This window comes from Elephas maximus, chromosome 27 (genome assembly GCF_024166365.1).
Source record: "Elephas maximus indicus isolate mEleMax1 chromosome 27, mEleMax1 primary haplotype, whole genome shotgun sequence".
Taxonomy (NCBI): Eukaryota; Metazoa; Chordata; class Mammalia; order Proboscidea; family Elephantidae; genus Elephas; species Elephas maximus.
In genome coordinates, this window is record NC_064845.1 from 36,142,185 (window position 1) to 36,164,926 (window position 22,742).

Here is a 22,742-nt window from a genome sequence, read left to right on the forward strand (position 1 = left end):
AGTGAAGAAAGCAAGTTTCAGTACAATGTGTTAACTTTTTTTTTTTTTTAAATTGTCTTTTGGATGCTAAAACTGTAAAAGGTCGATGGGGAAATGGATATTTGTGTGTTGCCAAAGTATCCCCATGTATTTGTTAATGGCACAAAGTTAATATTTTTACAATGACGGAATCAGGCCATTATGACCTTAACCCACTGATCAAAACTAGCATTACTAACAGTGAGATTACCAGACATTACTGCCTCCTGTGTTTCTATATGTACATATAAAAAAAACCAAAAAACCAAACCCGTTGCCATCCAGTCGATTCCGACTCACAGCGACCCTGTAGGACAGAATAGAACTGCCCCATAGAGTTTCCAAGGAGTGTCTGGTGGATTTGAACTGCCAACGTCTTGGTTAGCAGCTGTAGTACTTAGCCACTACACCACCAGGGTTTCCATATGTACATATAATGTACCCAAAAAAACAAAAACCAAGCCCGTTGCTGTCAAGTTGATTCCGACTCACAGAAACAGTAAAATTAAAGCCCATGGTGCTAATAGCTAGTGAGCTCTGGAACAGAGGACTGGAATTGGGCACATGGGTGAAGAGAGGACAAACAAGCCTAAAAAAAGGAGAAGCATAACAGAATACATGGATGGCGCACCAACCTTAACATACTCAACCGCTCTTGGAGAAAAATCACAGGCATAGGCAAAAATCTTCAGATCTTCTTCTAAAAGTGGAAATAAACAGTTTCCAACCCCACAGCCAGCTTCAAGCACAGTAAGTTTTTCATCTTCAAACTGGGGAAGAGAACTCAAAGTTACAATATATTTATACTTGCATAGTGAAGAAATAAACCAAACTAACAGGTGCAGAACATGACACAAGGTCTCTGCTCCCAAAAAATGGACAATAAACAAGTGAACTAATAACTCAAAGCTGATACTGGTACTTCATTTGTCATCTAACTATTCAAGCATTGGGTAGTTTCCTGTGGAGAAAAAACAGCATAACGGCTAATAGAAAAGCTTCTGGGGCTAACTTGCCTGCATTCAAATTCCAACTCTCCATTTGCCCCCCGCAAAGGTCAGCGGTTCAAACCCACCAGCCACTCCTCAGGAGAAAGATGTGGCAGTTTGCTTCCACAGAGATTCACAGCCTTGGAAACCCTATGGAGCAGTTCTACTCTGTCCTTTAGGGTCACTATAAGTCGGAATCGACTCAACAGCAATGGGTTTGGTTTTATTCTATTCTTGGGCAAGTCATTTAAATAGCTTTGTGACACAATTTCACCTGTGAGTAGGGATAATAATACCTACCTTACAGAATTATTATAAAGCTTAAATGAGAGAACACATGTAAAGGTCTTAGAAAAGGGCCACGGTCAGTGTTCATTAACTTTGGCGTAGTAGTTAAGTGCTACAGCTGCTAACCAAAGGGTCAGCAGTTCAAATCTGCCAGGCGCTCCTTGGAAACTCTATGGGGCAGTTCTACTCTGTCCTATAGGGTCGCTATGAGTCGGAATTGACTTGACGGCAGTGGGTTTGGTTTTTGGTTTTATTATTATTCTAACTCTGTCATGAAAGTCACTCAGTATAAACTTAATGTTTATAATTTTCAGGTTAACTTTAAAGGAATAGAAATAGAAAATACCCATTAAATTCCCTCTCCTGTGTATTATACACCCCAGAAACTGCTGAAACCACTTGAGACCAAACTGTATGTTTCTCTTCAAGGTACACAGCATTTTAACAAGCTTCATAAATTCTCTGCTTCACATTCCTCACATGAATGAAATAAGTCATCACTCTCTATACATTTTAAATGGAGAACAACTCAAATAAGGTGCTAATTATTAGCTCACCTCCCTACATGATCTTAGCTCCTCAAACTCTCTGGTGGTCCAGTGCCTATCTTTGAAGAAATTAGTACTGTTTCTTTTGTAAAACAGGTCCCAGTTCTTCTGAGCTTCTTTTTCCAGTTTTTGCTGTTTAAAATCAGACACCAAAGCTTGGTCTCTTTTTAGTTTCTCCTCTTCTTCAGAGCTGAGCATCCTCGCTTGCAGCCCTTTCCTTTGCAAAGACGCCATCTCATAAGTTGACAGTCGTACACTTAACACTGTTGAAGGTTCTCCATCCCTGCATAGCCTGAGAAATCCATGCTGACACTGCAGACACAGCTCTTCTCAGATGTGCTTCCTCCTGTCAGGTTCCAGCCTCCGGCAGCATGGGATGCTTCTGCTGAAAAAGAATGAGATCCTGGTTAGTGGTTCAGTTCAGATGCAGACTCTACACTAAACTCTGCCTGCTACAGGAGGGGTCACAAAGAAGACAGAGTCTTCGTATGGCACCTATTGCACCCACTTGTTTGTGCTTGCTTGTCCGTGTCTAACACTGCTCCTTAGAACTCAGACCAAAAAAAACCAAACCCACTGCCGTCTAGTCGATTTCCACTCATAGTGACCCTACAGGACAGAGTAGAATTGCCCCATAGCATTAGAACTCAGAAGTGCTTCAATTTAGGACACACCCTGCACCGATATGTCTCCATTAACATAACCAAGAAAACCCTATTCCCAAAAGGAATTACATCCATAGGTCTAGGGGTTAGGATCCCAACACATATTTTGGGGGGATACAACTCAGTCTGCAACAGAGACCAAGAAAAAGTCCCTAACTGCAGAGAGCTTACATTCAGTGGCCGGGACTGTCTCAAGCACCAAACTCTAATTCAAAGCATAATGAGTCAACTATTACAATAAATCTTTAGAGTTCAGAAAAAGGAACTCCGAAAAAATGATTGTCCGTGAAAGGAGTAACTTAAAAACAATCACAACGGTAAACGCTGCAGGAACTGGAAGCGGTCAACGGCCAGACGAAGGGCGGCAATCGTGTCCCAGAGCCTGCAGGATAGACTCCGTTTGGTCTGGGGAGTCGGAGCTCGCCCCGGGTGGCCTGAGTCAGTGTGACAAGGTCAGCACTCACAAGGGGCTGTCGCACGAGCCAGGGGGGCGTCGCTTCCCAAGGACTGAGGCCTTCCCAACCCTGTCACGACGCTAAAGGGACAAGAGGCCAGTGACGCGTGGTGGCGGGGTCTTTGGTGTCCCTCTAAGGGCACTCCGGATATTCTAGGCCCCTGCGGGCCCCGATGGCATGCAGAGAGCAGGCCACACTGGCTGTCAGATCTGGGTCAATCTAGTCCGCCGCGCTCTGGGACCCATCCTTACCCGATCCTGGTTTCTCCTGCAGGGGCAGGGCCGGGTCAGACCCCTCAGCCAGGCCCCGCCCTCAGAGGCAGAGCTTGGGAGCAGCCGCCGGGAGCCACGAGCTTGGTCAAGACAGTCTCGAACTGGGATTCTCTGGACGGAACTCTCGTGCCATGGCACCGCCCCCATGACTTCCGCCAGGAACCCAGCAGTTCCTCCCCGACGCCGGAAGTTCCGCGGCCTCACTTCCTCAGAGTCTTCCCCCACCCCGACGCGTAGAGGGGAACTTGGTTCCGGCCCCTAGTGGGCGCCGGCTAGGCTCTCCGCGCGCCCCGGAGCGGTGTCCCGGACCCACTGCTCTTCCGGACGCCGGCGCCGGAAGCTCGGGCCGCGGCGAGGGCGCCGCGCCGGGCGCGAGGGTCGCGTGGGGCCATGAACGGGACGGCGAACCCGCTGCTGGACCGCGAGGAGCACTGCCTGCGGCTCGGGGAGAGCTTCGAGAAGCGGCCGCGGGCCTCCTTCCACACCATTCGCTGTAAGCCGGCTCCCCCCGCGGTCCCCTTCGGCCGCCCAGCCCCCTGCAGCCTCGACTCCCTCATTTCCTGGCCAGCCAACGTCCAGGGAACCCTGTGCCTTCCCTTTTCAAAAACCCCGGGACCTTGGCTTTTTCCTTTTTTCAGCTCTCTGCTCCTGAACCAGACTCTTCGTCACTCGCAACTATTCTCCTACCTCATAGTCCCAAACTCTTCTTCCGAACGTCATTGACCTTTTTCTGTTTTCATCTCTCCACCTAGCCCTTAAGCCAGGACTCCCCACTCCTCGTTCCCGAAAGGCCGTGACCCCACATCAGAACCCCGTTCTTCTCCTTCTAATCCACCCTCCCCACGCTTTCTGATTCTGCCACCAGGATTCTCTACGTTTAAAGGATTCTCGGCCCGGTTGTTTCTGATCCTCACCCGCTCCCCTTCTGCTCCTGCGCTGTCTTTGCCCCCGTTTCCTCAGCTTTCTTTCCTTCCTTGCCCATCTTGGTTCTGGCCACCCTGACACTGCTCTTCGTCCCCTCTCCAGCCAGAAGATCCGCATTCTTTGCACCTCATGGACGTCTTCCTCTTCTAGCTTTCCGTGCCTTACTTGACTTTGATGTCTTTCGAAGCCATTAGTACTACCCTGACTTTTCCTCTGTAAAGAATAAAATTAGAATTTGTAGACCTGGGATAGGTTAAAGCCTGATCTATATTTGGAAGCAGAAGAGAGCGTAGGGCATAAGGAATGTCAAAACAGTCATTATTCTGGACCTTCTTTTTCTACATGATTATAGACTCTGTTGAGGGAGGCTCCTTTCCACTCTATGCCCTGGCTAATGATTTGGCTGGTAGATATTGGCCGACTGAGCATCCCTGAGTGATTCACGAGCTCCTGGTTTCCTGTCTTGGTAGTGCTAACTCTGGTTAAGACTTGTTTTTGTCAGAGGAGATAATGTGACTCAACACGTAGGAAGAGGGCGTGTTAAATAATGAAGTCCCATCTTTGTGGGATCGCCAGCCATGCCATTACTATGCTTCCTGCTGACAGCAGGTCCAGCTCTTTCAGAGAGGATGTTAGGAGTGTGATAAGACCATTCCCTGAACCGTTTACTAGGCTGATGTTTTCATGGGCTGAAGAGCAATGTGAGATTTAAATAAGAAGATTCACTTGTCCACCTGCCCTGCAGTTTGAGGCAGGCATGGTGAAATATGGAGTGAGATGGCTGATGGTGTACCTTAACTGCAGTTCAGACGTATGGGCAGGATAACTTCAGGAGATAGTTTGACTATCTTCTCTGAACATCTAGAGTAGCAGCTCTGTCAAAGCCATGAAACTCGGGCGTGGCAGATCCTAACTTTGACAGTTCCTGTGTAAAAGGAAATCAGCTGGTATGATGCTGTGGCCTTTTATGTTTTGTATAGGGCTTTTTAGTTGCAAGATCTTTGTCATATGTTCTGTTGCTCTTGATCCTCACAACAACCCTGGCAAAATATGTTGTTATGGATAGCGCAACACTAATTTCCATCTGTCTCTTAGGAGAAGGGAGTATCCTTGCTTAATAAAATGGCATTTAAACTCTAGCTTTTCTTCAGGATAATCCAGAGGGGATGGGGGAAAAAGTCTGTGGAGGTGTAGATGAAACAAGGTTGTCCCTAAGTTGGTAATTACTGAATCTGGGTGATTGTCCATAGGGGTTCATTGTTCTGTTTTCTCTACTTTTGTATATGTGATGTTTTCCGTAATGAAATAGTATTTAAAAGTTGTGTATATCTGCCGTTTATCTGAGTTACAGAAAATTCTTAAATAAGAACGCTTTGGAAGCCCTGAGTGTAAGTCATTTAGTAGGTAATGCTTTTTCCTATCTCTTTAGATGATTTTAAGCCAGCATCTATAGACACTTCCTGTGAAGGAGAGCTTCAGGTTGGCAAAGGAGATGAAGTCACAATTACGCTACCACATATCCCTGTAAGTTTACCCCATTATTGTTGTTTTTAAATGTGGGATCACAGTGAATCCTTATATTTTGTTATTGCAATTTCAATTTCCTATTGTTAAAATTTTGAGATTTCTAAAGTGCCAGCATAAGGGGAAAAGGAATTTAGAGGGTTGGGGGATGAGATTCATGTTTCCCAGATGCTTGATTTTAAATGATTCTTTGGCACCCTCCCCTCCCCTACTTCCACCCAACGCAATTTGCTGCAAACTAGACAAGGTTCCTTGTTGGGCACCTAATCCTCCTTCCTCCTTTTGCACATGCATAGCTTTCTTCCAAGCAACTCCGGAGGGGAGTCCTAGGCCCATGCTGATATATAGCCGCAACGGTTCAGGAGGGCAGGATGGCCAAGCCAGGAGATAAGGCGTGCCAGAGCCAGGCTGACATCTTTCAGATGTCTGAGAAGGGATCAGGTGCAGGCTGATAGTCTCAGACATGATCCAGAGGTTCAGAACATTCAGCTAACTTAGGGACGAGGAACTCAGTTAAAAGCTGAATTGGGACCTTGCAGAGAAAGACCTTTGTGAAACCCTGCCTGAGGGTCAGACGGAATGCTGTTAATGAACATGTGTCATTGCATGCTGTAGCCCTGTCCTGGGTTGTAGTAAGTTCTCGGTAACTGGTGAGAGAATGAAAAGGGAAGGCTGTAGACAGGGAGACCTGGAAAGCTTTGTGCTGGGGAACAAACAGTTACTTGCCTGGCAATTCAGTTTCATTACTGGTTGCCTGGGGCAAGTTACATCACCTCCCTTTGGACCTTAGTTTCTCAAATGTAAAATGAAGGGATTGGATAAATGATCCCTAAGGTCTCTTCTCACTGTAAATTTTCTACTGTATGAAAAAGGAGCCAAGGAGCCAAGTAGTTTTTTTAGTCTAAGCAAGGTATTATCTTCTGTATTCAGTATTAAATACTGAACAGCTACTACGTGCTGGCTCATTACTAAAAAAAAAAAATTACTAGGAGGCACTGAGAATACAACTGTGAACAAAAACATTTCTCACCCTGGGGAGCTTATGGTTTGGAGTTTAAATAAATACAAGAGAAAATAACACTTACTGTAGACAATCAGGGATCTGAAGGTTGAGTAGGTAAAGGGAGGGAGAGGCAGGATATTGCAGGCAGAAGATGTAGCTTCTGTCAAAGCCTTGAGGCAAGAAAGAGCATGAGGATGGGAGAGGCCAGCCACCCTCAGCTCTGGAGTCCACAGAGCCAAGGGGCGAGTGGTGTGGGGAAGGCTGGAGAGCTAGGGAAGGGCCATGTGGTACAGGGCCAGCTAGCTGCTCTAAGGGTTTTATTTGGGGGCCTAGAGCAATGGGGGAGCAATTGAAGGATTTCAGCAGGTGAGTGACATGATGTATTTACTCTGTGCTGCTTGTGATAATGGCCTACCCTTGGAGAATGTGCTTTTCTGAGGGGGAAGGAAGCTCTGGACCCTGCAAATTACAAGAAACTATAGTGATCACTCCCACAGTGACGGCTCGGTGGAGTACAAGTAATGGCTAGTTTATTTTTCTTAGCTCACACTTTGCCATTATTTGTAACATTTTCCCAGTCCATGAAAAAGTGGACCGTAATTGAAAACATTTACGTTACCTTTCTTGCTAGCTTCGAATCAGTTGCCTAGGCATAGATTCTTGCTATAGTATTATTTCTCCTTTCTTTTTGCCTAGGAAACCAGAAGATGTTAAAAATAGAAGTCATTTTTTTCTGCTCTTTTTGGGTAGCTCTGATAAAAGATTTGATGTGGTAGAGACATCTGTAAACTCAGTTTTGATATGTTTAGCTGGTGTGTTTTACCTCATCATCTCATACTTCCGTGTTAAATAGGGGTCCACACCGCCAATGACTGTGTTCAAAGGGAACAAGCGGCCTTACCAGAAGGACTGTGTGCTCATTATTAATCATGACACTGGTGAATACGTGCTGGAAAAGCTCAGTAGCAGCATTCAGGTCAAGAAAACGAGGTATGTGAATTACTAGATGCAGACATGTACAATGTTTCTATGCCTTTGTACTGTCCAGTTATTTTAAGAGGATGTGATGGTCATCTGCTTACTCACTGTGTTCTGTCAACACTCCATCTACATAATCTAAGTCAAAGAATTAAATCTTTTCTTCAAACGCAATAAGAATAAATATGGTTTTTAAGCCCTGAACCATAGAAACTGTTTGTAGCTGTTGGGAAGGGAGGTACTTTATAATTAAGCCAATTTTATTAATTTTATGAGTGTTCGTATAGTATCATTAAGGATAAGATTTAAATTTACAAACATAATTTTAAAAGAGTAATTGAAGAATGTGTTCTTGTTCGGGGTGAAAACATGGATTTTTTACAAGATACATTCGCCATCACTGTAATACCAAAACTAAGTTTTGCTTGTTTTCTTGAATAGTTAACTCTCTAGTATATAATCTGGCAAGCCTTATATGTCTGCTGTGAAGCCAGTTAGTGTTTGAAAGTAAAAATTCAGCCTAGATTGGCAATAACCGAGCGGTTCTATTTGTAACATTGTAATACAGTGATTACTGTAAGACAGTAATGAAGTTTTAAAGGGAGTGTTACTGCCTGATCTTTCAGTCTGTGCTTCCTGAAGCGGTTTTTCTTCATTCACTCATTCCACAAAAAATAAAAATAGCCACCATTTATTGAGCAGTTACCAGGTGTCAGGTGCTGTGTTAGATGTTTTATGTGCATTATCTAATATTTGCAAGTTACTTTTAGAAAGGTGCTGTTACTTTCCTTTTTTTTTTTTTTTTACCTTTTTTAAGTGTCTTTTATTATAAGGTGATATATTCTCTAACTTTGTGTTCCGTACATCCCTACTAAATTGAATATAAAACAAATGTTCATAAATCCAATCATTTAAACATTTTAATGGAGCTAGTTTATGATGAATTAATTAGCGATGAAATGAATGTTCATCCCTCATTTTTTAATTCAGATTTTAGCCTGTTGGATTTAAAGAGTAGTACACCTGTATATTAACCCACCCTTGTCTTTATATGCTGTTGTTGTTAGGTGCTGTTGAGCCTGTTGGATTTAAAGAGTAGTACACCTGTATATTAACCCACCCTTGTCTTTATATGCTGTTGTTGTTAGGTGCTGTTGAGTCGGTTGGATTTAAAGAGTAGTACACCTGTATATTAACCCATCCTTGTCTTTATATGCTGTTGTTGTTAGGTGCTGTTGAGTCGGTTGGATTTAAAGAGTAGTACACCTGTATATTAACCCACCCTTGTCTTTATATGCTGTTGTTGTTAGGTGCTGTTGAGTCGGTTGGATTTAAAGAGTAGTACACCTGTATATTAACCCACCCTTGTCTTTATATGCTGTTGTTGTTAGGTGCTGTTGAGCCTGTTGGATTTAAAGAGTAGTACACCTGTATATTAACCCACCTTGTCTTTATATGCTGTTGTTGTTAGGTGCTGTTGAGCCTGTTGGATTTAAAGAGTAGTACACCTGTATATTAACCCACCCTTGTCTTTATATGCTGTTGTTGTTAGGTGCTGTTGAGTCGGTTGGATTTAAAGAGTAGTACACCTGTATATTAACCCATCCTTGTCTTTATATGCTGTTGTTGTTAGGTGCTGTTGAGTCGGTTGGATTTAAAGAGTAGTACACCTATATATTAACCCACCCTTGTCTTTATATGCTGTTGTTGTTAGGTGCTGTTGAGTCGGTTGGATTTAAAGAGTAGTACACCTGTATATTAACCCACCCTTGTCTTTATATGCTGTTGTTGTTAGGTGCTGTTGAGTCGGTTGGATTTAAAGAGTAGTACACCTGTATATTAACCCATCCTTGTCTTTATATGCTGTTGTTGTTAGGTGCTGTTGAGTCGGTTGGATTTAAAGAGTAGTACACCTATATATTAACCCACCCTTGTCTTTATATGCTGTTGTTGTTAGGTGCTGTTGAGTCGGTTGGATTTAAAGAGTAGTACACCTGTATATTAACCCACCCTTGTCTTTATATGCTGTTGTTGTTAGGTGCTGTTGAGTCGGTTGGATTTAAAGAGTAGTACACCTGTATATTAACCCACCCTTGTCTTTATATGCTGTTGTTGTTAGGTGCTGTTGAGCCTGTTGGATTTAAAGAGTAGTACACCTGTATATTAACCCACCCTTGTCTTTATATGCTGTTGTTGTTAGGTGCTGTTGAGTTGGTTGGATTTAAAGAGATTTTTACACCTGTATATTAACCCACCTTGTCTTTATATGCTGTTGTTGTTAGGTGCTGTTGAGCCTGTTGGATTTAAAGAGTAGTACACCTGTATATTAACCCACCCTTGTCTTTATATGCTGTTGTTGTTAGGTGCTGTTGAGCCTGTTGGATTTAAAGAGTAGTACACCTGTATATTAACCCACCCTTGTCTTTATATGCTGTTGTTGTTAGGTGCTGTTGAGCCTGTTGGATTTAAAGAGTAGTACACCTGTATATTAACCCACCCTTGTCTTTATATGCTGTTGTTGTTAGGTGCTGTTGAGTCGGTTGGATTTAAAGAGTAGTACACCTATATATTAACCCACCTTGTCTTTATATGCTGTTGTTGTTAGGTGCTGTTGAGTCGGTTGGATTTAAAGAGTAGTACACCTGTATATTAACCCACCGTTGTCTTTATATGCTGTTGTTGTTAGGTGCTGTTGAGTCGGTTGGATTTACAGAGTAGTACACCTATATATTAACCCACCTTGTCTTTATATGCTGTTGTTGTTAGGTGCTGTTGAGTCGGTTCCAATAAATTTTTTTGCTCATTTTTTAAATTGTAAAGCTATATCTAATAAAGTATCTGCCATTTCAACATTTTTGACAGGAACAATTCCATTATCTAAAAAATACAACAGATGAGACGGAGGATTAGAAAGGTTGCGATTTACCTGAGTTCACATGGTCGAGCTGCTACCCCGCCCGGGCAGTGTGCTGCAAAGGCCTCGCTCCTCCCCTGCTGCTCTGGTCATTAATTAGGTGCAGGGAGCCAGGTGCCACTGTTCCTCCTCCCATATCTGACAGTGGCGGCCTGTTCTACTACTACTTAGTGAACTGGGGACCAACCATATTCTGTCACCTGGCAGCTTGTTAGAAATGCAGAAATCTCAGGGCTTCCAAGTCAGAACCTGCATTTTAATGAGATTAAAGTTTGAGAAGCGCTGGGCTAGTCCATTTACAAAAGAAGTTTTTAATGGATAGAATTTTCTGCATTTAGGTTGGTGCCCTTTGCTTGTCCACCAGCAAGATCTGGCAGGTGACAGAGCAAGCAGTAAGTAAATAATGGGAGAATTGGCAAACTGGCCTGTGTTTCAGGAGCTCATTTTATTTAGGAAATCATGCACTTGTGATTGTAACTTTATGTGGCATACAAGTGAAATCATATTTTCCATTAGTAAAATGGGCTCTCATAATCCACTGTAGCCTACAAACCTATTTTATCTGCTTCTCGCTGTGAAATGTGAGCCCCTGAGGGAAGCAAGCCTATCTTATCCATCTCTGTGTCCCTGGGGTATATTGCATTACGTAATGCATTCAGCACTCAGCTGTTGAACGAGCAGTTTGTGTAGTTCATGTGATAAAATGACAAACGCCAGGTCTCTAGAGGGCAGAGGCTTCTGCAGAGGCTACCAGGTGCTCTGCCACCTGACGTTGGAGAGCCCTCCGAATTTTTCGCTCTTCAGAATTAATTTCTATACCTGATTTCAGAGCTGAGGGGAGTAGTAAAATCCAGGCCCGCATGGAACAACAGACCACTCGTCCCCCACAGCCACCACAGCCGCCACCACCGCCTCCTCCACCACCACCAATGCCATTCAGAGCTCCAATGAAGCCGCCAGTTGGACCTAAAACTTCTCCATTGAAAGATAACCCCTCACCTGAACCTCAGCTGGATGACATCAAAAGAGGTAGGGAGCATTTTCTGGGACCATGATAGCAACTTGGAGCAGTGTTGCTGCTCCTGGGCGGGATCACAACGGACGGGCGTTCACTGCCATCAAAAAAATTCTGCAAAGCTTAGGGTTCCAGAGAGGCTGAGGGTGGGGACCTCTACCACTTGACACATCTGACAGGGCTAAGTCCAGGAAGACCACAACTTGAGTTGTGACTGTCCGTGCAGAATTCTGCTCAGAGGTCCAGAATTTTAACAGGCATGACAGCCATCTGAAACTCAATAATGTACACCGTTAAGGCTTTGGGAAATGAAAGGATTCCAAGTGTGTGTGTTGAGGTGGGGTGAAGACCAAGTGCTCCAGTGTTTCTGTCTTCTATGTTAGTGTAGTATCTGGTTAGAGAGACATGTAAAATACCGTGATCAGACGTTTTCTGCTGACATAACATGTGAAACATGAAAGAGGTAATGGGGACCAGTAGAATTGTATACTGGCCTAGAAAGACCTAGAGGTCTGGCCGGCCTCTCTGCAGCGCACACCTGAGACAAAGCAGCTTACCTCACCTTTCTCCCCCATATGGAGAATGGGTGAATCTTAGGGAATTATGAGACTAGGTATCATGTTTCATATTTGTAAGGTTTTATGAGACAAAATGAAATCCCAAATAGTAGTAGATAGGGAAATACAAAGAATTGTCCTTGGGAAGTCTGCTTTTCTACCCTATAGAAATGCTGCCTTTCAGTAAGTGAAATCACCGTCTGCAGGGTACACAGTTAAACCTCTTGACGTTTTTTTTTTTTTTCCTTGTGAATATTGCTGTGTTGATGGAAGTCTTCACTTTAGTTGATAGGAATTAGAGCATGAGTGATTAGATGTTGACAGTTATATTTAGTTATGAACCCTCACCGTTTAATGCCACATAGTTTGTTTAGATAGGAAAATCTGGCAGGTTTCTTCATACAGCCTAACGACATGGAAACGGTTAGGTAAAATGTGTTTTTCCTTCTCTGCTTTACATCTGTAAACAATGCAGTGCTTGCCAGGCATGGCTGTCAGCCAGGCATGTCGAGAGAGGAGTGCTCCCTCCTTTTTTTCTTGGTCGCCATGGGTCCTCCTACAGGCTAGCTTTCCATCATGGGACATGCAAGCCAGGAAGCACCTCAGAAGTTGTCTGCTCTGGCCCTTAATTTTTCCAGAGTGGCATGGAAAATTGATTGGCTTCCACCTGGGCCCCTCATTGCTAGGTAGAAGTGGATCCAAAATAAGCACTCAGACCTTCCACCTCCTAATCCTATATTTTTCAACACTTTAGCATAATTTTTCTCTTATTTGGCATTTAATCTCATAACTCACTTTGGAATTATGAGAAGGTCCTGGGGCAGGGAGGGCTTCCCATCTTTTTTTAAAGTAGATAAAGGGAAAATAGACTTAATTCATTTCTTACACAGAACTGTCATTATCTTCAAACAGTTTATTTTTTGGTTATTTTGTGTGAATTTAATAATTTCATTGTCTCTTGGAGGTTGGATTTTTTTTTGTTGGTTTTGGTATTTTTATATCTTTTTAAGAATTTTTACATTTATTTATTAAACATTTTATTGTTGTTTAGGTGAAAGTTACAGAGCAAATTAGCTTCCCATTCAACAATTTATACACAGCCTGTTTCCTGACATTGGTTGCAAACGCCTGAATGTGTTGGCATTCTCCCGCCTTGCTCTGTAGGTTCCCCATGTCCATTCATCCAGCTTTCCTGCCCCTACCTTCCTTCTGAACTTTGCTTTTGGGCAAATGCTACCCTTTAGGTCTTATATAGTTGATTGTTCTGAGGTGTACATCCCTCACTGGTATTATATAGGCCTGTCAAGGAAACCCTGGTGGTGTAGTGGTTAAAGAGGTACGGCTGCTAACCAGAAGATCCACGGTTTGAATCCACCAGGTGCTCTTTGGAAACCGCATGGGGCAGTTCTACTCTGTCCTGTAGGGCTACTATGAGTTGGAATCAACTCGACACCAATGAGATTATATGGCTATAATGTGATCTCCGGGAGTGATTTCAGTTCCAAGTTTGAAGGGTGTCTAAGGGCCATAGTCTCAGGGGTTCCACCAGTCTCTAACAGACAAGTCTGCTTTTATTTATCAGTTTGAATTTTGTTCTACGTTTCTCTCCTGCTCTGTCCATGACCTACTATCGTGGACATGGTCAGAGCAGTCGGTAGTGGTAACTGGGAACCATCTAGTTCTTCTGGTCTCAGGCTAGTGGAGGCCGTGGTTCATGTGGTCCATTAGTCCTTTAGACTAGTTGTTCCCTTGAGTCTTTGGTTTTCTTCACTCTTTTGTGCTCTGGATGCGAAGAGACCAATTGTATCTTAGATGGCCAATCACAAGCTTTTAAGACCCCTGTCACTATTTACCAAAGCAAGATGTAGAGCAATGTCTAACTGGATTATAATATGCCAGTTGACTTAGATGTTCCCTGAGAATATGGTCCCTAGCCCTCAAGCCCAGTGTCTCAGTCCTGGGAGGTATATGGTTATGGCTAAAAAGTTTTCACGACCGTGTTTCTGTGCACGCTATTGCATACATGGGTATATTTACAGCATGTACGCATGTGTACGTGCGTGGGCGTATTTCCATACGCCCTCTCACCGTGTTCGGCTTACATACCTACCTGTGTATTCACTCGTACTGTTTGTGTCTTTTTAAGGAATTGAGAAGTGGGGATTCGCTTTAAGTTATTCGTCATTGCTGTTGAATTTGTCGGTTTACTATTTACAGAAGGTTCAGTGTGCTGCCCTAAGAGTGGTTGCTGTGCTGCACAACTGGACTAAACCAAAAGCAAAGAAGTTTCCTGGATAAACCAAATGCTGCAAAAGCCAGAGTAGCAGGGGCGGAGGTTTGGGGACCATGGTCTCAGGGGACATCTAGGTCAGCTGGCATAATAAAATCTATTGAGAAACATTTTGCATCTCACTTTGGTGAGTGGCATCTGGGGTCTTAAACCCTAGCAAGCGGCCATCTAAGATGCATTAACTGGTCTGAACCCACCTGGAGCAGAGGAGAATGAAGAACACCAAAGACACAAGGTAATTATGAGCCCAAGAGACAGAAAGGGCCACATAAATCAGAGACTACATCAGCCTGAGATCAGAAGAACTAGACGGTGGCCGGCTACAACCGATGGCTGCCCTGACAGGGAACACAACAGAGAATTCTTGATGGAGCAGGAAAGCAGTGGGATGCAGACCTCAAATTCTTAAAAAAAAGACCAGACTTAATGGCCTGACTGAGACTAGAAGGACCCTAGAGGTTATGGTCCCCAGACCTTCTGTAGCCTAGACCATTCCCAGACAGAGATTGGACTGGACTATATGACAGAAAATGATACTGGTGAGGAGTGAGCTTCTTGGCCCAACTAGATACATGAGACTGTGGGGCCAGCTCCTGTCTGGAGGGGACATGAGAAGGCAGAGGGGGACAGAAGCTGGCTGAATGGACACGGGAATACAGGGTGGAGAGAAGGAGTGTGCTGTCTCAGTAGGGGAAGAGCAACTAGGAGTACGTAGCAAGGTATGTATAAATTTTTGTATGAGAGACTGACTTGTAAACTTTCACTTAAAGCACAGTAAAAATTAAAAACATGAAAAAAAGAATGGTTGCCTGTGCTGACATTTGTGTGTTGCCGTTTTGTTCCAGAACTGAGGGCCGAAGTTGACATTATTGAACAGATGAGCAGCAGTGGGAGCAGCTCCTCAGACTCCGAGAGCTCCTCAGGAAGTGATGACGACAGCTCCAGCAGCGGAGGTGAGGACGATGCCCCGGCCTCCCCGCCGCAGCCTTCACACCAGCAGCCCTACAACAGCAGGCCCGCTGTCGCCAACGGGACCACCCGGCCACAAGGCAGCAACCAGCTAATGAACACCCTCAGTAAGTGTGCTCTCCTTCTGTGGCCCGGAGGGGTGGCATGTCAGGCCTGAAGATCAGCTTCTCTTTACCTTGTATTGGAATGTATAAACCTGAAGCTATTTGAGGCATAAGAAAGGGTCTTGGCAAAGATAATTTGAAGCAGAAAGGAGTGAGCTACCAAACAGTAAAAAAAAGGATACACAAAACTAGAGGTCTGTTCTTTCTCTTCTCTACTCCCCACTGTCAAAACTGAGTTTTGTGAATTCTGGAAAATGCTGAAACATGAACAGGTAGGCTCTCTGACTCTGCATTTACCACCAGGCTTTAGGGGCACTACCTGCCCCTACATAGTGCCCCCCTCCCAAGTCCTTCTCACAATTCCAAGAACCTGGTGCCTTCAGACAGCCCACAGACTTGGCAGCCTGTGCCATCAGTGTGTATTTGCGGACCTACTACCCTCTCTTGCATGGGGCGGGGGGTGGGGATACCTGAAGATACTGTGATGTCTGGCTCACTTTTAATATAGCTGAGACTCAAGCAGACAAAAACAAAAATAGCTTTGGAGGCGGGGAGGGTGCCGATTATTTACTCTCTTTGCTCTCTGGAACCCGATGAATGTTCTCCCCTGGGGTAACTTCCTTTGAGGAAGATTTGCCAGCAACAATGGGGAAGCAGACCTAGTTAACCCTGCTCCTACTGTAGACTAAGTTTTTTAACCGTGGACCTATTGGGCTGGGTAATCCTTTCTTGTCCAGTGTATTGTCAAATGCTTAAGAGCATCTCTGGCCTCTACTGCCCTGAAGCCAGTAACACCCTCCTCCCATTTGTGTCAATCAGAAATGTCTTAAAAAAATTTTTTTTTTTTGCTGTCAAGTTGATTCCAACTCATAATGACCCTGTAGGATGGAGTAGAACTGCCCCATCAGGTTTCCAAGGAACAGCTGATGGATTCAACTGCCAACCTTTTGGTTAGCAGCCAAACACTTAACCGCTCAAGGCATTGCAAGATGTCCTCTGAAGGGCAAGAGCGCCCCTACTTGAGAACTACTGCTCTAGGCTCTGTTCTCCCACCTGAGTGAACGCAGTACTGGCCCCAGATTCCGGGTATACTTCGATGCACTTCTCAGTTGGCTGGGGATAGATAGTAAGCTACACATTGGGAGTTTGCTGTTTATAGTGGAAAAGTACCAGATATCTACTGTGTCTTTAACTCAGTTCTTCATTTTGCTTTAGGATTGGTGGCATCATGAACGTGTTTTGCTTGCCTTCCTAGCCCAGGAGAGCCTTGAGGGAGACAAGGTTGAAAGGGAATAATGTGAGAGGCCTGTGGGCTTGAGTAAAGCAGTCATTGCTCAGTTATTCCCTTAGACAGAAAGAGGAAAGAGCAGCACAGTGGGGATGACCCACCTACCAGTGTCTTAAGCACTTGCGTTACTTAAACTAGGATTTTCAACTGGAATTAATTTATAAACCCTGAAATCACAATAAATTGCACAAATTTGCCAAACCCTGCTGTGAAAGTAAGAAAAATAATGATGATGTTAGTTGTTTTTCTGAATGGTAACCTGAATCAAAATCTTACCCCAAAAAACAAATGGATCAGTTTGAACCGGGATCAAATCAATTGTAACAAGAAATTTCAAAGGGATTTTTGACTCAGTCACACCAATGTGTTAACTCACATGTCCCTCAGGTTACTCTGTAAGGGACCATGCCCAAATTAGTTGATTGGGGGTTACAAGCTGTTGCTCTGCCCCCATCACCTTTTCTGAGTCTAGATTCCAACTCATAGTGACTCATTGCGACCCTGTAGCTGTCGAGTCTAGAACAGCAGTTCTCAAATATTTTGGCTTCAGGACTTTGTTGTTTTTAGGTGCCATCAAGTCAATTTCGACTCCTAACGACCCCATGTGACAATAGAATAAAGTGACAAACATTCTTAAGGCAGTACATCAAACCTTCGTAAATAGTAAATTAGCAAATCCGATGGCAATTATTAAGTCACTTAAAACGAATCCCTGCTTAAGGCAAACGGTTCTATTAAACAATGAATCAGTTATTTAAAAATGATCTCTTACTGTTCATTAACACATGTGAAAGCCATCTAGCCTCCTCTTCCTTTGCTGTATCCTGGTAAGCAGTACTGTCATGCTTTACAGATATTTAAAATGGAATTGCTTTTAAGATGTTGACTGCATCAGTTTTTTTCAGTAAGCCAAAATTATTTCCCCCCGTAATTAAGTTGGTTAGGAAAGCTTTAGTGTGTAGCCAAGGTAATCAACCAGAGTCATGAGAAAATCATTTTTAAACTCCGTGCTTTTGGTTTGATTCTCTTTTCTTTTGTAGGAAATGACTTGCAGTTGAGTGAATCTGGCAGTGACAGCGATGACTAGAGCCGAATCTTTTGAAATCTACTTTTTTGGTGCACAAATAATGCTGCAAGACCAGGCTACTTTAGTGTGGAGTCCATTGCCGAGAGGAAAACATTGTGGAGCAGTGACTGTAATAGGAGTTTGAGGCTCTGGAGCGCTCAGATATTCAAGTTCTTAACTTAGAGGTGACGGGTGATTTTCTCATGTACTTTTTGAACAATCTCATGTTTCAAAGTGTAAGTAGATCTATAGAAGAACTAACAGGATTATATTCTGATTTGGCTAACATTGTTAATGAAAAACACAAATGTGCACTGGTCTAGGTTACCCAGAGGCTGTCTTCACCAGGGCAGTGATTCAGTTTTCAACCCTAGAAGTCACCAGTTTGGTCAAACGGTCTGTACCAGTGAAATGAAACACAGTCTTTGAGATGTAGGAGAGGAAGAGAAACCTCAAATTGCAGCATAAAAGTATGTGAAAACCACTCTAAATTGTTGACATAAAGCGGTAAGGAAGTTCTGCCTGACGCAGCCTGACAATCCTGTGTAGAACCGGCCTCCAAGCCTGAGTCCTAGAGCGTCAGCTGGGCAGGACCCTGGCTGCGTGCTAGTTCAGCCCCTCAGATACAAACAGGAGAAGGAAGCGTACAGCTGTTGTATGGCAGGTCTCCCACACCCACTCCAGGCGTTGCCCACTCTTCTCTACCTTGAATCTTATTTGTTGGAATCAGAGATTTTTCTACTTAAACTTTAAATGTACATTGGAGCTTTTACTGGGTTCCAAAAGACAAAAGCGTTGGGTACTTCCAACTTGAATTTAGATCTAGACAGCCCCTAAATGTCTGAGGCTGGGTGAACAAATCAAACCAGCAGCCATTGGGCTGACTTGTATAACTCAATTAAATTGGGGCTTTCTTTCCATGTAGAGCCATACGAAGTGTCTTTCCTTCAGTGGATTTTAGGGAGGGGAGGTATAGGGTGTGGGATAGAAGTGAAGAAACCTCTTGAACAAACCAGCAGTAAGTTTCCAAAAACCTGAATCTAGATAGGAGTTTCGCAGTATGAAATGTGCACGTTCTCTGATAAGGTGTTTCTGTTCGTGCTTTTGTCCCAGTGTTTGTGCTTGACTCCCAGACCAATTTGTATTTTTATAGACAACTGGAAGAAAGTCCTAAGATTGCCTTTTGCAGTGTGCAGTTTCTGAATGAATCTGTTGCAGGAGCCTGGTCTCTAGTAAATGTTCCGTGTTGAGCGAATGTGTGATAAATCATCCCGTAATCAGCATGGAGTATCCCGCTTCTGTAGTTTGAATGAATGTGTCCTGAGAAATTTCCATCTGCGTTGGTTCAGTGGGCATCAAGACGTTAAAAATGGTTTTCCTTCCTCGGGTTCCTCCACTTGATGGCCCTCCCTCCCCAGCTGTTGGAAGGAAGCAGTCTGGACTGAGGAAGGAAATCAGCGGTCCATGGCGGGAGCTTTGGTTAGAGTCACATCTATGTGTCCGGGGGTTGGACACATGGGCAAGGAGCGGGGGGACCCATTGTCCAGTGGCACACTCACACCACTCAACCCAAGTGGAGGTCAGAGGTACCTCTCATGCCCTGTGGTGGGTTCGCAGCTCATCGTGAGTTGTCAGTCGATTTAATGGTATGTAGGGACTTACTTATGATGAATTAATGATTTATAACTCTTTGGTAATGATGACAGCTCAGGGAAGGTGAAGGTCATGATTGGGAGACTTGAATTGTTACTGGATGTGGGAATTCTTTCACTGCTCTTAACTTGCTCAGGCTGGAGCAGGTTTTAGGAACTTGAACTAAAAATACCTAAGCCTCTCTTTTCTTATTTTTCCTTTTCTTTCCCAAAGTCTTGATTTATGTAGACAGAGCTGTGGATTTTGGTATGTCGGGTCAGGACGTTTGTATAGGAAGTGCCTGCGTGCAGCTCTGGGCTTGGTGAGTCGGACTCTTCCCACTCAGACCCTCTCCACCCTCCTCCGTCCTACCCAGCACTCCAGCACAGCTCCAGCATGGGTCTCTGCACCAAGCTGCCAGTGGTTCCCTTTGCCCCCAGCCCCAGCTTTACCCACCAGAGTAAGGAATCTTTTCTTTTTGGAAATCAAGAATTTGGCCGGACAGACTGCTTTTGGGCCAGCCAAATTGGACTTCTTGTTCTACCTGCCCTGTGCCTTCTTTTCAGCTTGCTCCCTCAGCCTGCAGGACCCTCCCCTTTACCCTGCTCTTCCCCCTTGCCCCTGCAGACTCCACTCCTGAGGTTTTGTAGGTGCCATCCTCATGGATTCTTCCTCTGTTTCTTTCAACCCACATGGAGTGCCCTCTGTGCATTTCCTGACTTTCCTCTTCTTTGAACCCTGGTTGGCGTGAACTCCTTAAAAGCAGGGACTGTCATTTTTATCTCTGTACTGGAACTGGGGTGTCCACAGGAATAGACATTCAGCTGCTCATAACCTGGTGGGGGAGGAGGAGAGAAAACTAATGGTGGAGTACAGAAGACAGAGACGAGAGAAAACTTTCCTGGCACTTGGAGACAGCTGAAAACCATCTATGCAGGTTTTCACAATTTGGAAGTCTCTAGTTGAATTATTAAAATTGCCTTTTATTTGCTGTATACAAGGTCTGCCATCTTGTGAGTCATGTAGGCGAGGTGTGAAGACTTAAGTCTGAATTGTCCAAGGCCCCGTGGCAAGCCATGGTAAAGAAGTAATTTGAGGAAACAAATAAACTAGAGATCTGTAATGACACCACTCATTATCTACTCCTTTATTGCTGTAGCAGAACCATTTTTTCTGTTTGGTATGAATTTCTATGTGCTTTGATGGTGGGAAAACTTGAAAATTTTAAACTCCTCACTTCCGTATTTGAGAGGCTGGTGCAGTAGGAGGTGTGTGTATGTGTGAGAAAGAGAGAAAGAGAAAAAAAAAGATGTATTTATTATGTGATTTCGAAAGAGAAATAGTCTGTTATGTGGACATGTGTTAGGTACAGCCAAATTGGATGTTTCCATTTGGCAAAGAAGGTAGGATTCCTGAAACTCAGGCCTTAACCAGTAGGTTAGAAGACAAGACCAACTGAAGCGTTATGAAATGTGTGTTTTTGTTGCTCCTGTTATTTCTGTCTTGGTTTTATTGTCTTGTTCTTTAATGATTTTTAAAATCTTGTGCCTAAAAGTTTATTTTGCTTAATTATGAAGTAGACATGCATATTTACATTTATGTAAAATATTTGCTGTGTAAAGTGTTTTTTTTTTTGTTGTTGTTTATTCTCTTAAAAGATTATTATATTTAAGTAAAAAATGAAGGTCAGCAATACATATAATGTCTTGGTAGCTTTTATTTTCTTATTGTCATGAAAAATCAATGAGAAACGGAGGGTTCTTTTAAGAACTCCTTGTCCATAAGCCAGATTAACTGACTAAATTGATTCCTTTGTGATGTGGTGTTTATGATCATTAAGAAGAACAATTCAGTTTTAAAAGGTGCAAAATTAGAACCTAAAGGATGATTTCAGCAAGCCACACGGCACCTGGGGCCATTTTACTTGGTCTGGAAAGGCAAGATTAACTTTGGGTCTGAGAACCCTGCAGAGGTTAAACTGAATCCCTGGACATATCCTTCCATCATTCTGTTGTTGTTCTTAGCTGTCATCAAATAGATTCCAACTCATAAGGACCCTGTGTGTGCAGAGTAGAACAGCTCCATAGGGTTTTCCAGTCTGTGACCTTTCGGAAGCCGATCTCCAGTCCTGTCTTCCAAGGTGCCTCTGGGTGGGTTCGAACTGCCACCCTCTTGGCCAGTAGTCAAGTGCTTAACTGCCGTCATTTGTTGTTGTTACGTTCCTCAAGTCGGTTCCCACTCAGCGTTCCTGTGTACAACAGAGCAAAACACTTTCCATCCCTGCGCCATCCTCACAATCGTTGGTGTATTTGAGCCCATTGTTGTAGCCCCTGTGTCAGTCCATCTCGTTGAAGGTCTTCCTCTTTTTTGATGACCCTCTATCTTACCAAGCATGATGTTCTTCTCCAGGGACTAGTTCCTCCTGATAACATGTTCAGAGTACTTGAGACGAAGTCCCGCCATCCTCGCTTCCAAGGAGCACTCTGACTGTACTTCTTCCAAGACAGACTTGTTCATTCTTCTGGCAGTCCATGGTATATTCAGTATTCTTTGCCAACACCGTAATTCAAAGGCATTAGTTCTTCCTCGGTCTGCCTTATTCATTTTCCAGCTTTGCAATCACTTAGCTCACCAAATTCCTTCACCTGGAAGGCCACGCAGGACACACACAGACGCGCGCACACACACACACGCACACACACCCTCTGGCCCCTGATTGGCTGGAAGTGATCCTACCCACCTGCTTCCGTCTGCACCGCTGCTAGAGCAGTGCTCACATCGCTCACCCCTGCGTGTGGCATTGCCCCCCCCCCCAAGACTGTAAACTCGAAAGGGTCATGACCGTATTTTTTTTTTTAATTCTTTGGTGTCTTTCACCTAATGGGTGCTCAATAAATTTGTTTTTAATGAAGTTACATGTTACGAGAACTAGACTAGGAATAAGAGTACTTGCCTGGACTACCCTCTGCTCCTTATTCTGCACCTAGCTTCTATTCTCTCAGGTGGAGATGGGCTTTAGACTTGAACCAGGGGTCTCACCTGGCAAGTAGTGGTGGTGTGTTCATCACCTGGGGAGTTTTATCCACTGTGTTAGTTATTGTCACTGCAGTGGTATGTCACAAACCATCCTAAAATTCAGTGGCTTAGAACAATAAGCATTATTTTACCCACAAGTCTGTGAATTAGCCATCTAGACTGGACTTGGCTGGACAGTTGTGGTTTTGGCTGGCTCATGTAACCAGC

General features: G+C 43.9%; 2 protein-coding genes and 1 long non-coding RNA gene across 9 annotated transcripts in view; 2 read left to right on the forward strand and 1 right to left on the reverse strand.

The window, feature by feature from the left end:
- The window catches only part of METTL6 (methyltransferase 6, methylcytidine), a 20,225-nt gene extending 16,828 nt beyond the window's left edge, over window positions 1-3,397 (reverse strand). For 3 of the 6 annotated variants that reach the window (XM_049870854.1, XM_049870856.1, XM_049870860.1), the window contains exons 1-3: window positions 3,215-3,396; window positions 1,853-2,228; window positions 654-788 (exon numbers count right to left, since the gene is read on the reverse strand). In XM_049870854.1, the coding sequence (XP_049726811.1) occupies window positions 654-788; window positions 1,853-2,077 (360 nt within the window). In that variant the 5' untranslated portion in view covers window positions 2,078-2,228; window positions 3,215-3,396. Of the gene's footprint in view, window positions 1-653; window positions 789-1,852; window positions 2,229-3,214 lie in introns of all 6 variants that reach the window. The other 3 variants (XM_049870859.1, XM_049870858.1, XM_049870855.1) reach the window with 2 other exon arrangements.
- On the forward strand, window positions 3,367-20,847 carry EAF1 (ELL associated factor 1). The gene is given in 7 exon segments (XM_049870853.1): window positions 3,367-3,587; window positions 3,589-3,728; window positions 5,589-5,683; window positions 7,540-7,676; window positions 11,408-11,607; window positions 15,286-15,516; window positions 17,842-20,847. Coding segments are annotated over 7 exon segments (1,071 nt in total). The 3' UTR covers window positions 17,889-20,847.
- LOC126068384 (uncharacterized) lies at window positions 8,665-9,831 on the forward strand. 2 transcript variants are annotated; one of them, XR_007515669.1, is made up of 3 exons: window positions 8,665-8,731; window positions 8,894-9,055; window positions 9,541-9,831. It is a non-coding gene; the product is annotated as an uncharacterized LOC126068384 (long non-coding RNA). The 2 variants fall into 2 exon arrangements; XR_007515668.1 differs by lacking the exon at window positions 9,541-9,831 and adding an exon at window positions 9,298-9,492.
- Window positions 20,848-22,742: the final 1,895 nt, after the last annotated feature.